This window comes from Brienomyrus brachyistius, chromosome 10 (assembly GCF_023856365.1).
Source record: "Brienomyrus brachyistius isolate T26 chromosome 10, BBRACH_0.4, whole genome shotgun sequence".
Lineage (NCBI taxonomy): Eukaryota > Metazoa > Chordata > Actinopteri > Osteoglossiformes > Mormyridae > Brienomyrus > Brienomyrus brachyistius.
The window spans coordinates 19,534,810-19,558,283 of record NC_064542.1 but is presented as its reverse complement, the minus strand read 5'-3'; the positions used below and the strand labels follow the sequence as shown (position 1 = coordinate 19,558,283).

General features: G+C 45.8%; 1 protein-coding gene across 2 annotated transcripts; it reads left to right on the top strand.

The window, feature by feature from the left end:
* The first annotated feature begins 1,823 nt into the window (after positions 1-1,823).
* On the top strand, positions 1,824-20,820 carry per1b (period circadian clock 1b). 2 transcript variants are annotated; one of them, XM_049027881.1, is made up of 20 exons: positions 1,824-2,048; positions 9,366-10,158; positions 10,649-10,896; positions 11,012-11,133; positions 11,575-11,776; positions 11,863-12,057; positions 12,139-12,217; positions 12,309-12,415; positions 12,820-12,973; positions 13,080-13,314; positions 14,364-14,472; positions 14,570-14,729; positions 14,867-14,985; positions 15,200-15,346; positions 15,954-16,253; positions 17,015-17,871; positions 17,989-18,172; positions 18,830-19,022; positions 19,134-19,284; positions 19,426-20,820. In XM_049027881.1, exons 2-20 carry the CDS (start codon positions 9,809-9,811, stop codon positions 19,702-19,704), a joined length of 4,191 nt encoding a protein of 1,396 aa, XP_048883838.1. In that variant the 5' UTR covers positions 1,824-2,048; positions 9,366-9,808; the 3' UTR covers positions 19,705-20,820. The 2 variants fall into 2 exon arrangements, with proteins under 2 accessions (XP_048883838.1, XP_048883837.1); XM_049027880.1 differs by having other exon boundaries at positions 14,567-14,729.
* Positions 20,821-23,474: the final 2,654 nt, after the last annotated feature.

Here is a 23,474-nt window from a genome sequence, read left to right as displayed (position 1 = left end):
GCCAGCAACAGAACATGGTTCTCCATTTTCTTGACATTGTACTATTTCTTTTTTCTATCTCAATTAATATATTTTAGAACCTTAGAAGTCAAAAATTCCACCACAGCAGCTGCACACCAGCCCTCTGTAATTCTATTAATATGCAGTAAGAATGCTTTAAATGGAGACTGTGCCTTTAGCCATATGCACAAATCACAGTCTAGTTAAGGGTTTGACTGAGAAGTTGTTCTGGGTAAATGCAATGTGTATTTCTATTCTGCAACACCAGCTAGTATGCAGATGTTAGTCTTCCGTTAATTCTCCTTCTGTTCTCTTTCTGACGGTATTATTGACCAGAGTGAGTCTGCGTAGCCCTGCAGGGAAGGGAGGATCTTGTACCTGTCACTCATTTTTGGCACTGACATCATCAGGAACACCCTAGTTCCTGATGGAAAGTGTCCTCTGAAATCTGGAACTAGACATGTGTACTTCCATCTGTCACTGTTCCTAACCCTTTTGATAGCCCTAAGTATATAAAACTTACCTGTAGAATATGCTACAAAGAGAGAGTGTTCTTTAAAATGATATCTCAACACAAGAAATTGAGAACATGCATACAGTACTAATGAACAATTAAGCACCAAGCATATGTGCTTTTTTGATGCTCATTTACAGTGGGAAAAAAGAGATATCTTATTATTAGGCTTTATGTGTCTTTAGTAGTTTTATTTAGTGCAGCTGCTTGGGAAAAGGGTTCTCCACATCATGTGTTTTAGGTATGTAGGATGATATAAATTTCATGTCTGTATAAGCAAAACTGCCAGTAAACCACTTGGCAAGTGATTCAGCCCACCAAGTTTAACATTTGGATCTCACAATATTTACATCTTCACAGAAGACTTCTACTAAACAGAAGGCTAACCGAGGTACTTCCACTCGCCTTCTTCTTTATAAGCATTTGCAGTCCCTCCACTCCCAGAGCCGCGTGACTTCTTGGGGCGGGCAAGGAATAAACAAAACAGCGTCATGGTCTAACACGTGGAGTTCTGCATGCGAGGACTGCTTCGTCCCGTAATGACACCAACAGCGGTGCGCTTAAAAAGCGTAAGCCAGCAAGAAGTGGTTCTGCTTTACAACTGCCAAGTGACATGGTAAACGAATATAGTAAACAATGTCAGTGCAAGAAATACCTTCGGAATTGGTACGAGCCTAGAAATGTTGCAGCTTAAATGTAGAATTTCTATCATCAAAACGAAAAACTCACACATAATGTCGTCTTAGTTAATCTTTTTTAGTTTCTTACATGACAAGAATTTATTTAAAATGTAATATATAGTTCTAATGTGCAGAAGTAAAATTTCGGCAATTAATATGTTTAAATAATAATACCATGCAAGGTTCTTCAGCCGTGTATTAATTAAAAGCGCTTATAAATTTGATGTTTATTTTGATAATTATGTTTAAAGTAATTTAAATTCAATTTATAAACGCGGACTCGTCATAGAGAATAACAGAAAATAAGAATTAGCTTATTAATGTTCAATGATCACATAACTAACGTGTACACCTGGTCTGAATTGATAGTTGTTAGGCTTTAATTTCCGCCTTACAAGCACGATACCCGTTCAAACGTGCGCACTTATTTGGCATATTACGATGCGTTATGACAGCGGACAGTTCTGTTTGAGCTTTAGAGCAAGCAGGCAGCAACGTGACAGCAGAGACTCGTGCAGCAGACTATGGCTTACTCAGCCAATGGGTCGATTGGTGGGCGTGGTTTTCTTGCCCGTGGAACCAATGGGTTCTTAGGATTTAGCGCAAACCGTTAAGTGCAAAGGCACGTGTACTTCTCCGTGTCTGCTGGCGTGGGGAGGCAAGATTTGTGTTGAACAATAGGCAGTCATAGGAAGACGTCAAGTCAACTAGTCTAACCGTTCGGAAGGAATATACCAGCTGGGATTAATGCACTTGTCTATCTTGCTACTTGATTTTAAGTAAATTAGTGATCTAACGAAGAACCTTAAAAGGATATTATATGCGACAAGTGAGCCAGACAATTCAACGAAAGGGTAAGATTAACTTTGGCTAACTGTCAATGGGTGGTGGTTCTCTGTCATCAGCCTTTTGTTTGTTAATCTGATTGCTGCCTACTAGAATTAGATTATATTTTTACAGTTTTTAGCGTTGTCAGTTGGTTGATGCTGTGCAGTCTGAACAGTGGATATATAATTGTAGGCTTTACGACAGGGGACTCCATTATCTCTATTGGCAGACTGAAGGTTAGATCCCGTGCAGTTGACACTAGATGGCCACATAAGGTGGCCGGAGTATAAAATATCGCAAATAGAATACTACTTGTTGGTTACGAGTTGTATGAATCTCGATAGGGTAACTCACGTGTTTGTAAATACTCGCCTTGTCCACCTACAACTGCACCCATTAGCTTAACGCAAGGTTCGCAACTCGCTGGCCAGCGAACCAGCGTGAAATCGTGACACTTCGTACACTTAGTTTGGTTTCTATTTCGAAATCCATAACGCCTTTTACTTGCTTGAAATACGTCTTTTGTGTTCGCTATATTGATTTAGTCGTACCATATGGATGAGACGAGGGCGGTAAAAGTTTACCTATGTATTTTTCATAATCTGCGTATGCCCTGATTGTACTCTGCGTTTAATGTGTCTCGTTTCACATTTGCTGCGTCTTATCTGCTCTGTTGTTGTGAATCAGGTAGGCCTTGTATACCGATGGGCGTCTGCTTTGTAATAGTAATAGGACGCGTTCACGAAACACAGACACAATGTAGCGCGCATGGAGTCGCCTGCACAAAGTCTACAGCAAATTTGGTTCAAGTTGGGCGTCTACGAGAGGCGTGACAAAAACAAACTACATATCCCTAGCATTTAAATTGCAATTTTTTGCCATATGTATGATGTCGAATTCCTGTGTCAGATGGCACAGCTTCGTGATCAGTCTTTCTCTGACGATCGGACCCATGGTTTTGATTTAAGGGGCGCGTGCGCTGCGTATGCACAAGCAGCGGCGTGTGGCGCAGACCTCAAACCTATGTGCGGAGCCATAACAGCCAGGCACACGTACCAACACGAGGAGCGCGCTCTAAGGCGCACGAGCTGATCCCCTGTAAGGATCTAAGTCGTGCTGAGCATTTGGATAATCGTAATGCATTGCATTGACCTAAAAGAAATTTATTAAGTAGACTAACTCTGGTTTGCAGCTTGTTTATATTGGTAAGGAGGTATGATTCGTTTCAAGAATTCGGTTTAAGAGCGATAAATAAGCAAAGATTCCATGTAACCTACGCATTGTATACTTTTTAATTTACTTTTATGTACTTATTTGTATACTGTTGGTTTCCTGGAGTTCTGCAAAATAACTGCATTATTAGATAACCAAAATACAAACTGAATATAACGATAAAGACCATGAATAGCTTATTTTAAACAATATCTGTTATAGGTTATTTATTTTACAAAACTTTACGTATGAGTGAATTAGCTGCAACTAAGTCAATTTACTTTTTCCGATATTGTCGTTGTTATAGTAGTGATCAGATTGGAGCAGTTTCTTAATTTGGTCCTGGAAGTTAAAATTGCAAAAATCTGTAAAGTGGTGCTATCATTGAACAAAACGAGTGTAAACAGGAAATGGGCCATGTCTGGCACTGGACTATGCAAAACACTTTATATATATATATATATATATAAAGTTATATATAATATATAATATATATATATATATATTATTCCTATTTTTTTCTATTTACCTGTATTTTCTTTAAAGTAAAATGCTACATTTTAGCATGTGAGTATTTCTGTGAGAGTCATAAACCTATTTGAGCATTTTAGTATTTTAAGTGCAAGTGGAGGTAAAAGTGAACTTTGCACTGATCTGTAACTCTAACACTTTGTGAAGGGGACATTTTTTCTAAATGCCCCTTTATACTTGTGGTTTTGAAATCATTTTGGCTCTTCCCATTGGACATTAGATTACATTAGATCAGATCAGATTAGATTAGATTAGATCAGATTAGATTAGATTAGTAAACTTTATTGATCCCAGGGGGGCTTTCCTGTGCAGTCTTGTTAAACCACCCAAGCTCCTCTGTGTGCTGCATAATGGATGACCATAAGTAACAACTCGCCGTTCATATGGGAGGTGCAGAATTTTCATGTCCCTTTATTGAATACGTCATAGAAGAACAAACCCAGCCTGTTGGGTGCTGAATCCCGCCTGCCAGGCAGATCAGCTGGCAGGATATACCCACATATGATGAAGGGGCTGCTTTTGTCCTTTGAAAAGCAAGGTTCAAGTACCAAAAATGAATTCATTTACTTTTTCCTTGGACTATATTTTTTAATTGAAATGTATGCTAAGCTAAAAATAATGAGTGCCGGGCTAATGGATCCTGATAGCTGGGCCATGCATTACCTGCTGTGAGGGTCTCATCACTGCTATTGCACATTCACACAAAGGCTTAAGCACTAACATGATAAAAAAAAACTTATAATGAGCTGTAGATATCAGCACAATATCAGCTCTGTTTCCCCCCCCTTCCCTCTCACCTGTTTTGTTTGTTTCCATTAAAAAAAATGTTATAACAATAACTCCATTCCCTTTATTAAAAAGTCTAATTTCCAAATCCTGAAACTGGGAAAATTTAAAGGATAGGTAACCACCTCTGTGCTTTTGTGGCCAGAGGAAAAAAAAATGTAAATGAGATAAGGTGTTTGAGGAAGGCATACATGTTGTAAGAGGGGTTGCAGGAGCGATGTTGATGGACGCAGAGTAGATGTTGCTAACGCTGCAGCTTTTCGCCGCATTGTTCACTGCCGAAGCTCTTCATGTCTTTATTAAGGTAAATGTTTTGCTAAAAAGTCTCTTTGCCTGCTGTTTCAGTAGTCAGTCGTGTACTAATTAAAATATGAAAGTATATTAAAAAGCTGCAGCTCAGATTTAGCCACCCGTGTCGCATAGGATGTGTGGGCTTTTCCAGGGCTTACAGGCCGAAGGGAACCCAAGTTTGTATTTCTGCAGAACTTTTGCATAGATCCTTAGCTGTTGGTTGAATTAATTTGTATAACTAGACCTATTACTTGAGAAAGTCTTAAACAATATTTAAGGTGTGCAAATGTTGCCAAAATTGGGTTTATCTTATTGAAATGTAGTCATCAGTTATAATACCAAAGGTATATTTGCTTAATATTTTTGGAACAGTATTTGTTGAGTGTTATAACGTGTAAATTCCTTTAGCCAATGTCTGGTTTAACACAAAACAAATTGCAGGTTTATTTAATATCTTTTGATTCGCTGGATTGAAATTCCCACTGACCCACAATGCTTTGAATTTCCAAAACGAAAAAAAAAGAAAAGACGGACACAAAGTAAAAGAGTAGTAGCATAATGCGGTAATTCTGTCCGGTGGTGAACGGTTGGATTTTTAGCAGCCTTCGTAGTTTCCCTTTACCCCAGATTGCCTGTTTCAGGAGTGATGGCAAACCCTGGTTAAAATCAGACAGGTAACCCGGGCCTCAGTATGAGAAGAACATCCAGATGTGGAATTAGCTGTGACTGAGACTCCTGCCAACTTGAGCATGGTTCATCTCAAAATGTACATGTTGTAATGTCACGTTATGTAACAGCTGGCTGTAATCCTCTACAAAGGTTTAAGTAAACCACCAGGATAGGACAGGGCTGCATTGGGACTATGCAGATACAGCAGTTTTATAGTCCACACAGATAAGATGTAACCATTTTAATGTTTAATTTCCTATTGCACAACATGGCAAAGACCTTAAATTTTAATGTGACATGGTATTAGTTGGAAAAATTGTATTTTTGTCGTTATTTCTTTGAAAAACCAAACTAATATAATCCAGTGAAATGCAATGATTTTCGGCATTTTTAAATTAAAACATTGAACAAATTCACCCTCAGTTTTCGCATAGAAACCTTGGAAATAAAAATGAGGTCCCCACTCATCAGGTCAGGGGGACCCCAACAGCCATATCTCAAAAACGATTGTAGGTAATGACCTTGAGTTGGAAATTCATATTCTGTTTGTGCTGATGAAATGCCGACCCAACTAAGCCATTCTCAAGGAAGTGTTAGTAACTTATGGAGATTAATGGCTCAGGAACAACATTTAAGAAGTCTTATGTGGGCAGCTTGCAGCTCCACTACTGCATGTCTGTCTAGTCTGCTGCCTTGTCTTGGGTACCTACACTGTCTATTTAAAACCAATTAATACTGGGAGTAAAAAAAACATGTGGCTCAAAATTTCATGAACTTAAGCTGAAGGTGTGCTTATATATATGGGACATGTGTGTCAAGATGTGATTTTCTTCAGACCACTCCAGAGGCATGTAAGCAAAGAGCTGCTCTCCCGCCTTTCCTCTGTCTCCCCTACTGCCATCCTCCAGAGGAAGGTTTAGACCCAGAGGTTCACCAGCTGTGGTATTATCTGTAGGATAACGTAGGAGGAGGAAAAGACTAGTACTTATCTAGTAATCTTGGAAAATCCCAAATAAGAATTCATGGCAAATAGGTGTTTTGATTCGTTTTCTTACTATAAGCTGTGTGATCATATAGTGCTTTGCAGCACCTGATCTTTACCATTTTTTTTGCATTTAATTCTTCGAGGTTTATTTAGTTAGCATATGTGGATGGAAATTTGGGGCATCGTTTAATTTGCTTCTTGTCAAAGGTGATCAGGCATAAGGTGTCATTGCTAGCTCACTCATACCAAGTAATGGGTTTAACCTTTTCACATTTATATGTTACATAACTTTGTTTATAAAGCAGGTTATATAAGTGTCAAAACGTGTGATTTGTTGCGTCATGCTCCCTTTTATCTGAAGGGGAAGAAATGCTTTGGCCAAAAATCTGATACCTTTCATAAAAAAAAAAAAAATGGTGCACATGAGGGAGGGGCAAATGTCATGTGCCTGTGTACCTGTTTACAACATGTTACATAACACCTGTCACATTTTAAATAATAACGTAACAGCGGGAAAGGGCGTGTTTCCTCTTAAAATGCAGCTGACACTTCCCATTTTTGATTGTATGAGGAGTGGAATATTTAAATATCACTAGCACACATTTATGCGTGTTGCTGTCCTGTACGCAGTTTCATTTATTTATTTGTTTATATTGACCTTTTTAAGTATTGAACAGCGTGAAGTACTTTTATGTTGAGCCAAACAGTGTTTATGCTGTGAACTAAATTGTAATATTGCATAAAAATATTTTCATAGGATACGGGAAAGCTTAGTTCAGTGAAATGTAAATAGCGTGCTTTTTTAGCGAGATTTTCGGGAAAGCAGTCTCCAAGTTTCCGTCTTACTAAATGCTTTACTGAGCACATTGGCAGGTGGCTGGGCTGGGCTGGGCTGGGAGAGAGACTGCAGTCGAGGGCACGTGTTTCATGTGTACCCATAGTAGGGCAGCTGAGTCAGGTTTCCCAGCAGCCAATCAGATGTGACGCTGACTGCTGAGCCATACAGTGGGCGTGATCAGGTGAAAGGGAGGCGTTACGCGCGAGCCCTGAGCGTCCATGTCCGCGTGCTAGTGTGCTTGTGAGCGCACCCGCGCGCGCCCGTCACTCGCGGTGCCCCCCCCCCCGAAAAAAGAGCCATGGCAACAGCCGAAGGGAGCGCTGCCTCCAGGAGTAGCACGTCCGCGTATCTCCGTCGTTTAGGGTAAGGGGTGCGTGCGGTTGTACGTAACGTCATCGGCGTTGTGTGTCGACGCGAGCCGCTGCGTTGCATAACCGGGACTTCCGCTCCCGAGGTCTCGCTTGGCGCCACATGTGAATTTTTTTTGGCGTGCTCTGCTGCGCTTCACATGTACTTCCACGTTAAGCTTTGTTTTCCCCGATATATGACGACATTAAAGTTTTTGGTTTTTAGTGTCCAAACATACAAGTCACGTATGACTTTGTATTTGAACTGGTTTGATCACCATTCATGAAATACATATTTTGTAGATATTGTTAATGTTACAGTACAGTTTTCATTTTGATGGTTTTTATAGTGACTAGTCAGTTGTGGCATAATATGCCTGAACATAGAAATCCAGTTTTTTTTTTTTTTTTATTTAAAAAAGCAGAATTATTTTTTGTCCTTATACATGTCTCAAAATAGTATGATTGAGTTGTAAAGTTAGCTATATACATTTTGTTATATACTTTTGTGACACAAATAAAGTTGCTGTTTTCCAATAGCAAAATTAAATCCCTTGAGTCTTGACTCTACAGGCTTTCGGTCATCTGCTGTTGTCTCACCGTAGGTTTCTTAGCACATTGATGACCCAGCAGTCAGCCGCGCCAGAGAGAAAATGAACATACTCTAACTTTGAACTTTACACTTTACATTTGAGTAATTTGAGTAATATCTCCCGTAAATGTTTCCCCATGTAATGTCACATTCATGAGGTATAATGTATCCCTAACATTCAATCCAGGAGGTGACATGAAAATGTATACAAATTGACTCGTTGATTCTGAGCTTTTCCACATCTTGGATGCATTTTGCATTTTGTTTGCCAGTGTGAGTCTATCACATCCATAATGCTGGACCTGCCCATCAGTTCTTCAGGGTCAGTGAGGATGCAGTATAATTGCCTGTAAAATCACAGTATTTTATATACTAAAAGGAATCTTATTGCATGCAGGATTGACTTCTAGTTGCATTTTTTAAATCTAACGACCTCCCCCCCCCCCCCCCCAGACTTAAGACCAGCTATCTGACCTGCCTTTATTGTACAAGAACTTTGGTCGTAGAAACGGCAGGGTGGCGTATCAGCATCAGGCAATTATACAAATTAAAATTATGCAAATTAGTTGGTATTTCATTTTGATATTCAGAGTAAATAAAAATGATTACCTATATTTACAGTATGCAAGCCTAAGTAACGTATATTAGAGCTGAGGCCGGTGTGGGTTTTGAATTTCAACACAAATATAGCATATTGTACATAAGTGAATCTAGCAACATGGACAAAGATGATTATGATCGGCTTGGAAAGTGCAGTACGTGAGCAGTGGCAGCAAACTTTAGCCTATTTTTTTCCCATAAAATATACTATATAATCTTGAAAAGGAACAACCATTTTATTATTAACAGCACACAACATGCAGGCCTAGTTCAGGGTGTACCTCACCCTCGTGCCCTGTGCTTGTTTGAGAGAGGCTTCCATGCTAACCCCCCGCAAAACCTTGTCCTCATTTAATGTTTCCTTGCAGGTTTTGTGTTGGGTTCCATTACTGTTTATAGTCTCCGGAAGATTCCAGAAAAATTGTACTTGAAATAAAATAAATAATTGTGTTGTTTGAAACTTTAGCCTATGTTGTTTTGTCTTCTTTACAGGTCAGTTTGAGACCAAGGAACTACAAAACTGGAGCAAGAGAAGGATAGAAAACGACAAAGAATATAGTCTTTTCCTTGAGAAGCAGTTCCGGTTGTCCTCCTGCCTGCTCTCTCTGCGCGGATGGTTTTTATCAGTAACTTATTCTGCTAATAAATATAAAATCACATTTTTGTGCTCATCAGGGTGTCATTACCTGGAATCACAGAATCTTCATAGGAATAAGATTGAAAAGCTTGAAAGCCGGATGCTTTGATTACATTTCGAATTAGAAGCTTCTGCGGAAGCTGCTGGATTGTGCAGATAAAGTGGATGATACTTCCATAATTCTACTAGCAAAGCATTTTCAAACATGATTCCGTTTTGTAGTCAGACCAGCCCGACTTAATCTGGGAAGCTGAGAATTTTTTTAAGAAGCCAAAATCCAAACAAATTTCCTTTTAATATGAGTGATGACAATTCAGACTCCGCCCCCAGCAGTGACCCACGGGGCACAGGGGGAGGAGCTGGAGAGGAGACTGCCCCCAGGGCTCTCTCTGGCTCTGGTGAGACTGCGGCCCCCCCGACGGGGATTCAGGGGCCGCGAGGCTTATCTAGGCAGCCGCCAGGCACTAGACCAGATGACACTGATGCCCTGTCTAGCGGGAATGACTCAGCGGAGCGGGAGAGCGAGGGCCGGATGGAAAGGCAGAGCGGATCCCGGGGACGCCAGTCCACCTGTAGCTCCCAGAGCTCCTCGAGTCACATTGGAAAAGATTCTGGCTTAATGCTGGAGACCACCGAGAGCAACAAGAGGTGAGGAAGAAGAGGGAATGAAGGGAGAAGTGTCTGATAAATAAATACATTTTAACAGATATGTAATGAAATGGCCATATTTTACTCATTACAACCACTTTTTTCTGATGTGTTTTTGCATTTGCTGCAACGCTGCGTCTTCCCATAAAGGGAGCGGTAAAATATGTGGCGTGACGGCAGCTATATGACTGAGAAGCTCCAAATATTATCTGCTGCTAATGAGAAATCAGAGAAACCGAAGGAATGATTGATTAGCAAGCAAGCAGGTATCTAGAAACTGGTTCCACTGCCTGTTTCTATCAGGAAGTGAGTCTCCTGGGTTCAGCACAGGGCCGGGTCACGATGGGAGGTGGTGGTATGTGAGCGAGCCTAGGGCCACCTTCTGGTGAGCTGTGCTGGTAGATGACACATGGCTCTGGAGAAGGACCTAGAAATAAAAAAAAAAAAGTTTTGAATGCACCCTCCACTCATGCCCCCCGACCTTCCGCAGCTCCAACTCCCACAGCCCGTCGCCTCCCAGCAGCTCTGCAGCGTACAGCTTGCTGAGTGCCAGCTCCGAGCAGGACCACCCCTCCACCAGCGGCTGCAGTAGCGACCAGTCGGCCCGCGTGCAGACGCAGAAGGCACTGAGGAAGGCCCTGCGGGAGCTGAAAATCCGGGTGCCGGCCGACCGTAAGGGCCGATCGGGGACGCTCGACGCCCTCAAGTACGCTCTCAACTGCGTCAAGCAAGTGCGAGGTGAGGCGTTGTATATTTTTTCCAAAAGGACTTTGTTTGGTAATTAAAAATTAGATTCGTTTTAAGGTCTTTCTTTTTGGTGTTCTAAATGTGCATGCATGTTTGTGCTTTACAGCCAACCAGGAGTATTATCGACAGTGGAGTGTGGAGGAGAGTCACAGCTGCAGTCTGGACCTCTCCACGTTCACTGTAGAGGAACTGGACAACATCACCTCCGAGTACACCCTCAAAAACACAGTGAGTATCTCAAACACAAGATCACAGTGCCCTAGCTCTGCTACACCCTCAAAAACAACAGAGTACACTCTACAAAACACTGAATCCCAACAACATAAAGCAAAAACACTGTGTTATTGTGCAACGCATTTAAAAACACAGCATCTCACCTTTGAGACCTAAACGGACTGTATCTCTCCCTTGAGTGTACTCTACAAACACGACATATAACCTTAAAGTAGAGAATACCGAAAAGACAAAGTGAGTACTTCTCCCTAATCTGTTTGTGTCCTCTGTAGACATAAAGTCTCCCCTGCCCCCATCCCAGCTCGGTCTTTTGTTGTGCAGCAGCCCGGTTTTTCTGTTACTATACTTTTAAATGAAAGAGACAGACTGAGACTCCTGCATATTCTGGATGATCCTTTGTCTCTTTAACGATGCCCCTCCCTGCTTGTCCATCAGGACACCTTCACCATGGCTGTGTCCTTCCTGTCGGGGAAGGTGGTGTACATCTCACCGCAGGGCTCTTCTCTCCTGCGCTGCAAGCCGGACAGCCTGCAGGGGGCGCTCTTCTCGGAGCTGCTGGCCCCTCAGGATTTGAACACCTTCTACAGTAACACGGCGCCATGTCGGCTACCCCTGTGGTCTACCTGCATGGGCTCAGGTCAGGCCCTTTTCTAAATGTCAGATCGTAAATTTAGACAGGCATGGTGCCTCAGATAAGCAATACCTGCTATCTTTCTGTTACAGGTCCCTCCCCCATGGACTGTACACAGGAGAAATCCATATTCTGCCGCATAAGCGGCGGATGGGTCTACCAGGGTGCGGTCCGGTACTACCCCTTCCGCCTGACCCCCTACAGGCTTACCCTGCGCGACTCGGAAATGGCAGCCGCCCAGCCATGCTGCCTCCTCATCGCTGAGCGGGTGCACTCGGGTTACGAAGGTAAGCTCCGCCTCCTCGCACCACATGCGCCACATCCGTCTCCCCATGCCCTGTCTGAATCGTGTTGCGTGTGCTCTTCAGCTCCACGTATCCCTCCCGATAAGAGGGTCTTCACCACCAGCCACACTCCGAGCTGCCTCTTCCAGGATGTCGATGAACGGTGGGTGCATTTTGTGCACGTCGGCGAGCATGTGTGTCGCTTCCGAACACGCGGGTAGCAGGGGTTCTGTAACGGGGCTGTTGTGTGACAGGGCGGTCCCATTGCTGGGCTACCTGCCCCAGGACCTGGTGGGCACACCTGTGTTGCTGTATCTTCATCCTGAGGACAGGCCCATCATGTTGGCCATCCACAAGAAAAGTGAGTACCCCGACCTTTGAGCCTGTTAGCGGACTGCTCCTCTGAATGCTAGTGTGCCGCTAGCTGTCTGGTGTCTTGCTAGCATCCTCCTGCTCTAAATTACTAGTTAAAAAGCAGTATGTGCTGCAAACCTAGCATGCCGCTAGCTGTCTGGCTCCCTGCTAGCATCTTCCTGCTCTAAGCTACCAATTAAAAATCAGCATGTGGTGTAAAGCTAGCATGCCGCTAGCCTATCACTAGACCTTGAGTAGAGCTGTCAGTCAGTCCATACTGATTATCTGCTAGCAGTTAGGTCTCTTGACACGAGCCCCACACTAACAGCCTAATAAAACAGGCACGCCATGCCATGCATCTGCTGTTTTATCACAGCTCCTCCCCTCTCAACCCCTCCTCCCCTTCCGCAGTCCTGCAGTTTGCGGGGCAGCCCTTCGACCACTCCCCCCTGCGCATGTGTGCCCGCAGTGGGGAGTACCTCACTATCGACACAAGCTGGTCCAGCTTCGTCAACCCCTGGAGCCGCAAGGTGGCCTTCATCATAGGCCGCCACAAAGTGCGAGCGTGAGTTTGTGGTCCCCCGTTTGATGCGATCAAAGATCGTCTTTCTCACCCAGCTCTGTTTTGCTGTCCTTTGACGTAAGTGACGCCGTGTGTATGTTTCCCACAGGAGTCCCTTAAACGAAGACGTGTTCAGCCCCCCTCAGGGTGGGGAGGGCCGGGCCATGGTGCCCGAGGTCCACCAGCTGAATGAGCAGATCCACCGGGTCCTGGTGCAGCCCGTCCATGCCAGTGGCTCCCAGGGCTACTGTAGCCTGGGCAGCAACGGCTCTCAGGAGCAACACATGAGCGCCGCCTCCTCCAGTGACACCGCAGCTGAAGAGACCATACAGCTGCGCAAGCCTGTGAGTCCCAGACGCTCCGTGAGTCCTATACACAAGCCCGTGAGTCCCATACACAAGCCTGTGAGTCCCAGACGCTCCGTGAGTCCTATACACAAGCCCGTGAGTCCCAGACGCTCCGTGAGTCCTATACACAAGCTCGTGAGTCCCATACACAAGCCTGTGAGTCCCAGACGCTCCGTGAGTCCTATACACAAGCTCGTGAGTCCCATACACAAGCCTGTGAGTCCCAGACGCTCCGTGAGTCCTATACACAAGCCCGTGAGTCCCATACACAAGCCTGTGAGTCCCAGACGCTCCGTGAGTCCTATACACAAGCCCGTGAGTCCCATACACAAGCCTGTGAGTCCCAGACGCTCCGTGAGTCCTATACACAAGCCCGTGAGTCCCATACACAAGCCTGTGAGTCCCAGACGCTCCGTGAGTCCTATACACAAGCCCGTGAGTCCCATACACAAGCCTGTGAGTCCCAGACGCTCCGTGAGTCCTATACACAAGCTCGTGAGTCCCATACACAAGCCTGTGAGTCCCAGACGCTCCGTGAGTCCTATACACAAGCCCGTGAGTCCCATACACAAGCCTGTGAGTCCCAGACGCTCCGTGAGTCCCATACACAAGCCTGTGAGTCCCAGACGCTCCGTGAGTCCTGTACACAAGCCCGTGAGTCCCATACACAAGCCTGTGAGTCCCAGACGCTCCGTGAGTCCTATACACAAGCCCGTGAGTCCCATACACAAGCCTGTGAGTCCCAGACGCTCCGTGAGTCCTATACACAAGCCCGTGAGTCCCATACACAAGCCTGTGAGTCCTATACACAAGCCCGCGAGTCCCAGACGCTCCGTGAGTCCTATACACAAGCTCGTGAGTCCCAGACATTCCGTGAGTCCTACACACAACCCCTTGAGTGCTTGTCATTCCCAGACACTCCCTGATTTCTGTCTCCCCGTACAAACATATCTTTCAGACACAAAGATGTATAAGAGCATCCTTTCTGAAAACACCATGGTACACTTCCAGTACATCACTGTAACCCCTCCCCACTCCACTTTCAGATGACATTCCAGCAGATCTGCAAGGACGTCCATATGGTGAAGACCAATGGTCAGCAGGTCTTCATAGAGTCTCGCAACCGCCCCCCACCCCGAAAAAATCCCAGTCCAGGTAAGTGTACAGCAGCTGACCTTGGTGTGCCCTGGCACCCTTGCGGTAGACACAAACACCCCCTCCCACATGTCCTCTCCTCTCCTGGTTGCAGCAGCAGTGGGCACCTTGGGAGCCACAGAGCCAGCAAGGCCAGTCAAGGATGTGAGCAAAGAGGCTGCACTTCCATCAGAAACGCTTACAGTGGAACCTGTGAGAAAGGAACCACCGACAACCTACTCTTACCAGCAAATCAACTGCCTGGACAGCATCATACGGTGTGTGTCTGTCTGTGTCTCCGTCTGAAGAGCTTAATTCAATCAAATGCAAAGCAACCAATTGGCTGAACTTCTCGCGATGTCATGTCCTGACGTCATGTCCTGATGTCATGTCCTGGTGTCATTGTGTCTTCCAGCTACCTGGAGAGCTGCAACGTGCCCAACACTGTCAAAAGGAAGTGTGGCTCTTCCTCCTGTACAATGTCCTCCACCTCCGATGACGACAAGCAGAAGGAGTCATCGGGCACCAGAAAACGTGAGAAGCCAGCAGCCTCACCTCCATGCCACATTCTGACTGTATTGAATTGGATCTGCTGCAGCTGAAAGAGATAGAGATTATACATCATAACCTTATAAAAAATAAACCCCTTGTCAGCCTTCATATATTTCTATTTAATGTCTCATGTAAAGCCCCCTCCCTGTGCTGTCTTTCACTTTGTATTGCTGTCTGTTCGTGCCCCACGCTGCAGGCGCATCGGTGGCCCTAGGGGCTGATGGGACGGCGCTGCCCCCGCTGGCACTGCACAGTAAGACGGAGAGTGTGGCGTCCGTCACGTCGCAGTGCAGTTTCAGCAGCACCATCGTCCACGTGGGCGACAAGAAGCCGCCCGAGTCGGGTACGCCTGCCCCCGCCCACATGCCCTCACTTTCCTCCCCTTGTTAAATAAGCCCTCTGATAGGCTCTGCCTTCTCTGCGTGACATCTTTCTTGTCCTATACAGTATGCCCCGCCTCTCCTTTGTCTCCTCCCCTACATCTGGAGTGTTTCTCAATATGTGCACTTGACCGTACTCGTGTTCTCGTGTACCCCTTTTACGTCATCTTCCATTGCCAAAGTTCCAATGCTCGGGAACAGCAGTATGGACGACAGTAAAAATCCCCAGGTGTCATTATTGCCCCGGTCCATATATCAAGGATACGTCCTTTGCATCCTGGCCAAATCCCATGATTCATACCAATCCCATGATTCATAGCTCACCAAGATCGTTCTTGAGAGGCAAGTTGGCAAGATTGGTCTTGCCAAGACCGCAAGTAAGATCTTTTTTGGTATTGAGAAACAGCCCGCTGACTCCACCCTATGTTACCTCCATCTTGTTCTGTTTGCCCTGCCACTCCCTAGCGGCTCTCATTGTTCCGAAATGCCCTAATGGTGTTCTGTGAATAACTATAATAAACTTAAGCAAATCCTGCACCTTCACTGTACTTCTCCTGTTTTCTCAAGCAGACATTGTCATGGAGGAGGCCCCTCCTACTCCTACTCAGGCCCCGCCCCAGTTGCCACCCCCTCCTCCTCCTCCGCCCATGCCTCTGGCATCAGCAGCTCCACCAAGCCCCGCACCACCACCGCCAGACAGTCGGAGGGGGGTTGCGGGGCGGTTGGGCCTCACCAAAGAGGTGCTGTCGGCACACACACAGCAGGAGGAGCAGGCCTTCCTCAGCCGCTTCCGGGACCTGAGTCAGCTGCGTGTGTTTGACCCCAGCTCCGCCCCTCAGCGGCGCCACACAGCTACGCCCTTCGCCAAAGGTAGCCACTTGGAGTGGGGGGTCATCCAGTGTATTTGAATGTATTTGAGAACTTCTGACAGCAACACGAATGATTTTCAAGTTCATTTGGATGAATCTGTCTTATGGTTAAATACGAGGTAGTGAAAAATATCCTTATAGTGAAACTTTTTTCATTTAGGGTGCAAAATACAGGAAATATCCCTTTTTTATTTTATACTTCTAAATCTCATATAAAAAAATATAGAAATTGTTACGCTTTAAGGGCCTGTCATGCCCATAAGACATCTGTCATCTATAATTAATTAGAAAATCACGATATCCATCATAAAGGAGTAATAATTTACCACCATTGTAGCTGAATTTTTGTTCGACGGATGATTACAGAAAACAAGGCTGAAGTAAAATGAAGAAATGCCTGTAGCCATTGGGAAATTGCGGGGAGACCAGGATCGCGGCTGTTAAGGGCTAATTCAGCCTGAATGTTTTCATTCGCTACATGCTGTTCCTGTAACCTGTTGTTTAGAGAGTAGGCACATTGCCTTCTGACGGCTCATGTTGAAATACATTCTAAAAATCCGAGTCACTGTTATGAGTGATGTGTGCAGTTAGGGTACATCCAAGACTGAATCCTGGTTCATGAAACTCAAAGCACCATCAGATGTAGAGGACCTGAGTAGGTTCTGGTCCAGGAATTAGCTTGAACTTCAGTTAAAATCATGTTCAGCTGTGTCATACTAAAGGGAATATACTCAGTACTCGGTCCTATCGTCCTCATCTCAGGGGTGCGCAGTTCCAGGGATTATCCTGTAGGGGGCAGCAGTGGACGCAGACGTGGACGAGGAGGCAAGAGGCTGAAACAGCAGAAGACGTCTGATCAGAGCAGTTCTTTGGAACTGGGGGAGGCCGTTTCAGGCCAGTTACAGGGCATGGCGGGGGAGCCTAAAGGCCCACACCCCCCTTCCCTGCTCCCAGGAGCAGCTACCTCTTCCTCATCCTGGCCAGCCTCTGTAGGATCCCAGGCCAGCCTGCCCCCTGTGGCACACCCTCCAGGGGTCCTGCCAATGTTCCCCTTTTACCCCCCTCCCTTGGCCCAGCCTTTGGCCCCTGTTGCCCCTGACCCCCTTCAGGCCAGTTTGCGCTACCCCCTGCAGCCTCCCCCATCTCTGGTTCCCCCAATGGTGGCATTTGTTCTGCCAAACTATATGTTCCCACAGCTGAACCCACCCATGACCTCAATGCCCCAGCCCTTCTATAACCCAAATCCTGGTTTCTCGTACCCGACTCCTGTCCCCGTACCTCCAGCTGCCCCCCCGGCCCCCGCCACACCTGCCCCAACCCCGTGTGCCCCGTCACGGTCCAGCACACCCCTATCCTTCAGCCAACCACCACTTGACCGTGAGGGGGTGGAGTCTCCCCTCTTCCAGTCCCGATGCTCCTCCCCCCTCAACCTGCTGCAGTTGGAAGAGTCACCTAGCAACCGGCTAGAAGTCACATCAGTTCTGGCTGCCACCCAGCAGACCACACCTCCTGTTGGAGGGGCTGCGCAGGAGTGGACAGGGAAACAGGGAGGCACCACTGGGGGCCGGGTATCACCCAACCAAAGCAACGGGACAGGAGATTCCAAAGAGAATGAGAATGTGAGTCCTTGTGAATTTATGTAGCTTAGTTGTACTTGATTTAAGTTCTTCATAAATGTCTTTTGTTGGCATATACTGGTTTATTCAATATTAGTTTTCCTTCCTTTGTACATCCAGGCAGAAGCAAATGAGTCCAACCAGGATGCCATGTCCACCTCCAGTGACCTCTTGGACCTCCTGCTGCAGGAGGACTCCCAATCGGGCACTGGCTCGGCCGCCTCGGGCTCAGGGTTTTCGGGGTCCGGTTCGGGGTCCTCGGGCTCTGGCTCCAATGGCTGCAGCACCACAGGAAGTGGAACCAGTGAGTCCCCCCTCAACTGTGCTGGACCGAAACATAAACTGAACAAAACCTTGCCTGTGAGTGCAGGAATAAATGGTGCGAGGCGAGCAGAGCAGATATGGTGCCCGCAGAGGTGTCAGGTCACAGATGGGGCTGAGATTAGGTGCCGCACTGAGCTCCATATGTCGGCCTCCCTGCCTGCACACAGTAGCTGTTCTGCTTCGTTATCCTGCTTCACTTCCTGTCTGTCTTTCCCTCAGGTCCTCAATTCGTCCATCAAACAAAAAACTGCAATTATATAAAACATCACAGGTGCCCTAAATATGTTGTGACTCTGCAGGGTCCAGGCCTGTGTTTTGAAAGGTCACCGGTTCAAACCCCTAGGCTGGCAGAGTAATCATATCACTGTTGGGCCTTTAAGCAAGACCCTGAACCTGGGCTGCTCCTCAGGAGCCAGATAAACAGCCTGACCCTGCTGTCTGACACTGAGCCTCTCTCTCACCTGTGTATGGCCCAGTGTGTGTCTCTCTGAAAACCACCAGCTCCTTGTAAATATATCCCCAGCTGGGCGCAACAGCAACAACAACACTAATAATAAGTGCAGGTGTGAATTGTCAGCTGAGTTAAACAACTGTCTCGCCTCCTTCATGACCCGGATGTCCGATGTTTTGCCTACAGGAAGCAGTCAAAGCAGCCACACCAGCAAGTACTTCGGCAGCATTGACTCGTCTGAAAACGACCACTCCCGCAGGCAGCCAGCAGGGGGCGCCGACGAAGAGCAATTCATCAAGTATGTCCTGCAGGACCCCATCTGGCTGCTGATGGCCAACACTAATGAAGAAGTGATGATGACCTACCAGTTGCCCATCCGGTGAGCTGTCGCCCATCACAGCGTAGCTCTGCTGATGCAGGAGTGAGAAATGGTCAGGAGTTTGGGATAAGGGCATATGCAGTGGTGTTCTGACCCAGATTATCCCTCCAGGGACAGAGACACGGTGTTGCGTGAGGACAGGGAGGCACTGCGCTCCATGCAGAAGCACCAACCCTGCTTCACAGAGGGGCAGAAGCGGGAGCTGAGCCAAGTCCATCCGTGGATCCGCACGGGACGCTTGCCCCGGGCCATCAATGTGTCTGTGAGTTCCTCCCTCCCTGGTGCTGCACACACCCAGCCAATAGCCTTCCACAGCTCACAGTGTTTAAGTGGACTAGTCCTCAGATGACGCCGTATGAAATAGGGATGTAATGATGAAGGCTGTTCTCCTCCTCGTCCTCAGGCATGCGTCGGCTGTGAGTCTCACCCCTCTGTCAAGGAGGCCGCCCCGTTCGACGTGGAGATCCACGATATGGAGCTGGGCACCGTGCTGGAGCCTGCCAAGGAGGGCGGTTCTGCACCAGTCGTTGGCGCCGCATCGGTCACAGCCATGGAGGAGGAGTCAGAGGGTGGAGCTACAAGCACCCACGTCAATGACCAGGAAATGTCAGTGGAGGAGCAGGAAGTGACCTCACAGGCCAACGAAGACGAGCGTCCTCTCTTAGCCAGTATGGCCAACTGAACTGGGGGGAAGGCTGATGGCGAAAGATTAACAGGGTGCTGGTTAATTTAACACTTCTGTTGTCCTGCCCACTGCCAGCGCATGACTTCAGCAGAAGTGTATGTGAATAGAGACCACGTTATCTTTTATGCCTTTGGCTGGCGTGCGGTCTGTGTGTGTCAGTGCTGACAGTCCAGCTCCCAGCTCTGTACACGCCACGCGGCTTAGCACAATATTTAACATTTTTATCAGTTTTATCAAAACTGGCCGCAGTTTGTTGTTGACACTACTTTCCAAGAAACTCATCTCTGGAAAAAGTGAAAAAAAAGAAAGAAAAGAATGAGATAAAAGGAAAAAGTGATCTATCCTTGCCTTGCTACTTCGGAGGAATGGTCATTACTGAGTCTCTGGTCACTCAGATAATCATGGAAAGCTCCAGTGTAAATTGATATCTAATCGATTTTTAATGAATCTACTTTTATTATATTTATTTTATGCTTAAGTTCGAGGCTCAGTGAAAGGCAATGAAATTGCACTAGGAATGTTATTAAACGGCTAAGAAGAATTGAGCCCCAGAATGCACTGCCCTTGTCCCAGAATGCACTGCTTTCCCTAACAAAATTGAGTTGCTGGTTGTTGCCCAGATGGAATTTACCACTGAGCTTTTTTTTGTTAAGCACCAGTTTAAATTCCCAACTGTTTTCTTGTTTCTACTGATGTTAAACTGTTATCCCAAGTTTTTTTAGCCTAAGAAACACAGATTAGACCAAATGTTCACAATTTTTTAAAAGTATGTATATTTTTGTATGTTGTAAATAATATTAGACATTTGGAGTGTTTTCAGGTCCGCAGCACAGATTGTGACAAGGAGGGAAAAGCAAATGGACGTAGGAGTAGAAGTCATTTCCATGGCACTTGGATTGTGGGAGGATGTTCTGTACTCTCCGACCTGCAGGGGGCAGCAGCCAGCACTGATTTCGGTGACCCCGTTGTGCCCCTGGGTCTCAATGTCACTTTCTCTGTGAGTCCTGCAGTCCCACTGTCGTGAGTGGAGTGTGATTCTTCATTGCATCAGTGGTCAAGTTATTTTTTGTGATTTTAAATTTTTTCTTTTTCTAATAAATGTGATGAAATATATGCCTTTTGTCTATTTTGTTTCAGTGGAATTTTAATAGTGGAAAATGTTTCAATAGTAACGGCCGCATGGTCACACACGCATGGCCAGAACATGTGACATGTCATGTATTAGCTTCAGAAATTGCTGCCGTAAAGTCTGTGGTTTTATTTCTACCTGCACAGTGGGCCAGATCCAGAACTGATTTTGGAAACTCGCAAGTTGTATATGGTAAAGTGTGTTTAAAATATAAACTTTTGTAGAGTATCAGAGTTCCAAAGCGAGCCAGTTCCTAAGCCAATGTTTCATTCACAGTGCGGCCATTAGATGTCCCTGTAGTTTGTCATTATTCATTCACTGTCCGGTATAATGGAGAGATTAGAGCTTATCCCAGGAAGTACAAGGCAGGGTGACGCCGTGGACGGAATGTGAGCTGATGGCAGAACACACACACATGCACTCACAGATCACAGGCAATTTAGGGATACCAATTTGCTGGGCTGCATGCTTTTGGACTGCAGGGGAAAACCCGTCCAATGCAAAGAGCGGCTTCAAGATTTGAACCCTCGGTGACGTCATTATAAAACCAGTTTAATGTTGTATGTTGAATTTAGCATTGCGCTGCATATTCGCCTAAATATCTGCCTATATTTCCCTCTCGATCCTCAAGCTGTGTATGTGGTCTCTCGAGTCTAAGCTATATGGAGCAGAGCAGGGGCTCGTTAGATTAAGGGGGCTGTTTATCTGCTGCCCTTATCTAAGCATGAACACTAGGGGAAACGAGCAGGAGTGCAGTTGTCAAGCTGTCACAGATGGCCAAGAATGGGCCTGCTGTTTCTCAGTAGTGACGGCTGTTCGTGGAGATAACGTCACCGTTCAGTAGCCTCATGGCTCACAGTAGACGCAGCTCTAGAAACCACCGCACTTCGCTAAGTGCCACAGACACACATAGCCTGTAGGCTCAGGCTGCTCTCTTGACCTCATTGCAATCGACACATGTGGCACAGCAGTGAGAAATCCAGACTCTACTGGTTTTAACTGGAAACTCCACTACAAATGCTTCTGCAGCCTGTTACAATTAGCTAGAACTGTCTCATTTTCTACTTTATTCATACTACTAACTTTACAGCATTCAATAAATCAGTCAGACATCTGTAGCTTCTGCATCTCAGACCAAAACATAAAGTGCAATCCAATGGGACATGGTTTGACTATCATTACTTTAGTTGTGTAAGAGTGAGTTGATTGTTATAAGTCAAACTCTCAATATCCTTCCATCTTTTACTTAACCAGATCAGGTTAAATGGAACTTATGCAGACAGTACAGGGTACAAAGCCTGTACCCTAGATAGTGTTGTGGTCCATCACAGGGCATACGGAACCAGTCAAAAGTCTGGACACGCCAAACCACCTATAAAGGAGAATGATAATCTCGCATCACATGACCTGGCCACCTGACCTAAAATCAGTAGAAGTGGTTTTGGAGGAGTGTGACCAGAGAGTACATGAAAACCACCAATGAGTGCTAAGCATGTGTGGGACCTCCTTCAGAGCTTCCCAGGAGGCCACCTCATGAAACTGGGGTAAAGGAGACAGTAGGGTCAACCAGTCCCTGGAGCTATTGGGGTTAAAGGATCAAAGCCCTGTTGGTGGGATCACTCTGCTGACCACAGGATTGAACTGGCAACCTTCTGAGTCTGAACCTACAGAGCTGTACCCCGACAAATTGTTTTGTTTAATATATATATATTTTGTTTAATACTTTGGATAGTGCATAATTCCATAAATGTTATTTAATAGTTTCGATGTCTTTATAATAATTCACAATGTGGACAGTAGTACAAATAATCCATTCTATGGGTAGGTGTATCCAAACTTTTAACTGGTACTGTATACAGCACACGCTATGGACAAGGGGACCCGATGTGACACAGGGAGAACATGCAAACCCCACACACACTGAGATGGGATTTTAACCCACAAACTGGGAAGCGTGAAAAAAAACCCTGTGTAAATTAATTTGAATTGGAGTAAACTCTTCAAAATGATTAGAACAGAAAGATGCTTTATTGATCCCTCTGAAGAAGCTGATACCAGGCTGACAAGCTTCTGATAACAGGCCCAGGGCCTTAACCTGCAGAGACAGGCCCCAAGGCCCCAAGCTAATCCTAAAACCCTTGTTCATAGGGGGAACTGGAATGTTTTTCCAAGGGCAGCATTGAACAAGAGATATAAGAGGCCTTGAGAATGATGGATACAGAATTACTAGTTGGATATTCAGGGGGTAGAAGCAGGCGATGAAAGCAAACTTTGGGTGAGTAAAAATATTTAAACCAAAGCAGGTTAAACAGCTCTGTTGCCAGCTGAACAAAGTTCACCATTTATGGCATGTCTGTTAACTGGGGCCAAAGTGGGGAGCAACCTGGGAGGAGGCTAGAGTGGCATAGATCTGAGAAACGTCCCCTAAGAGAGAATGTAATTAACTGACATCTACACTATATCAAGTACAAAGACACAAAAGTTCTTGTGGGAAAACAGGCTCAAGGGGGAAATGGTGGAGCATGAGGTTGTGTAGTTTAACTTGCTGTCACCGTGTGGCAAATATTACGGAGCGTAGCTCTATAGCCTCACACCTCTGGTCCTGGAGATTCGATTCCTGCTCTCTAAGACTGTGGGG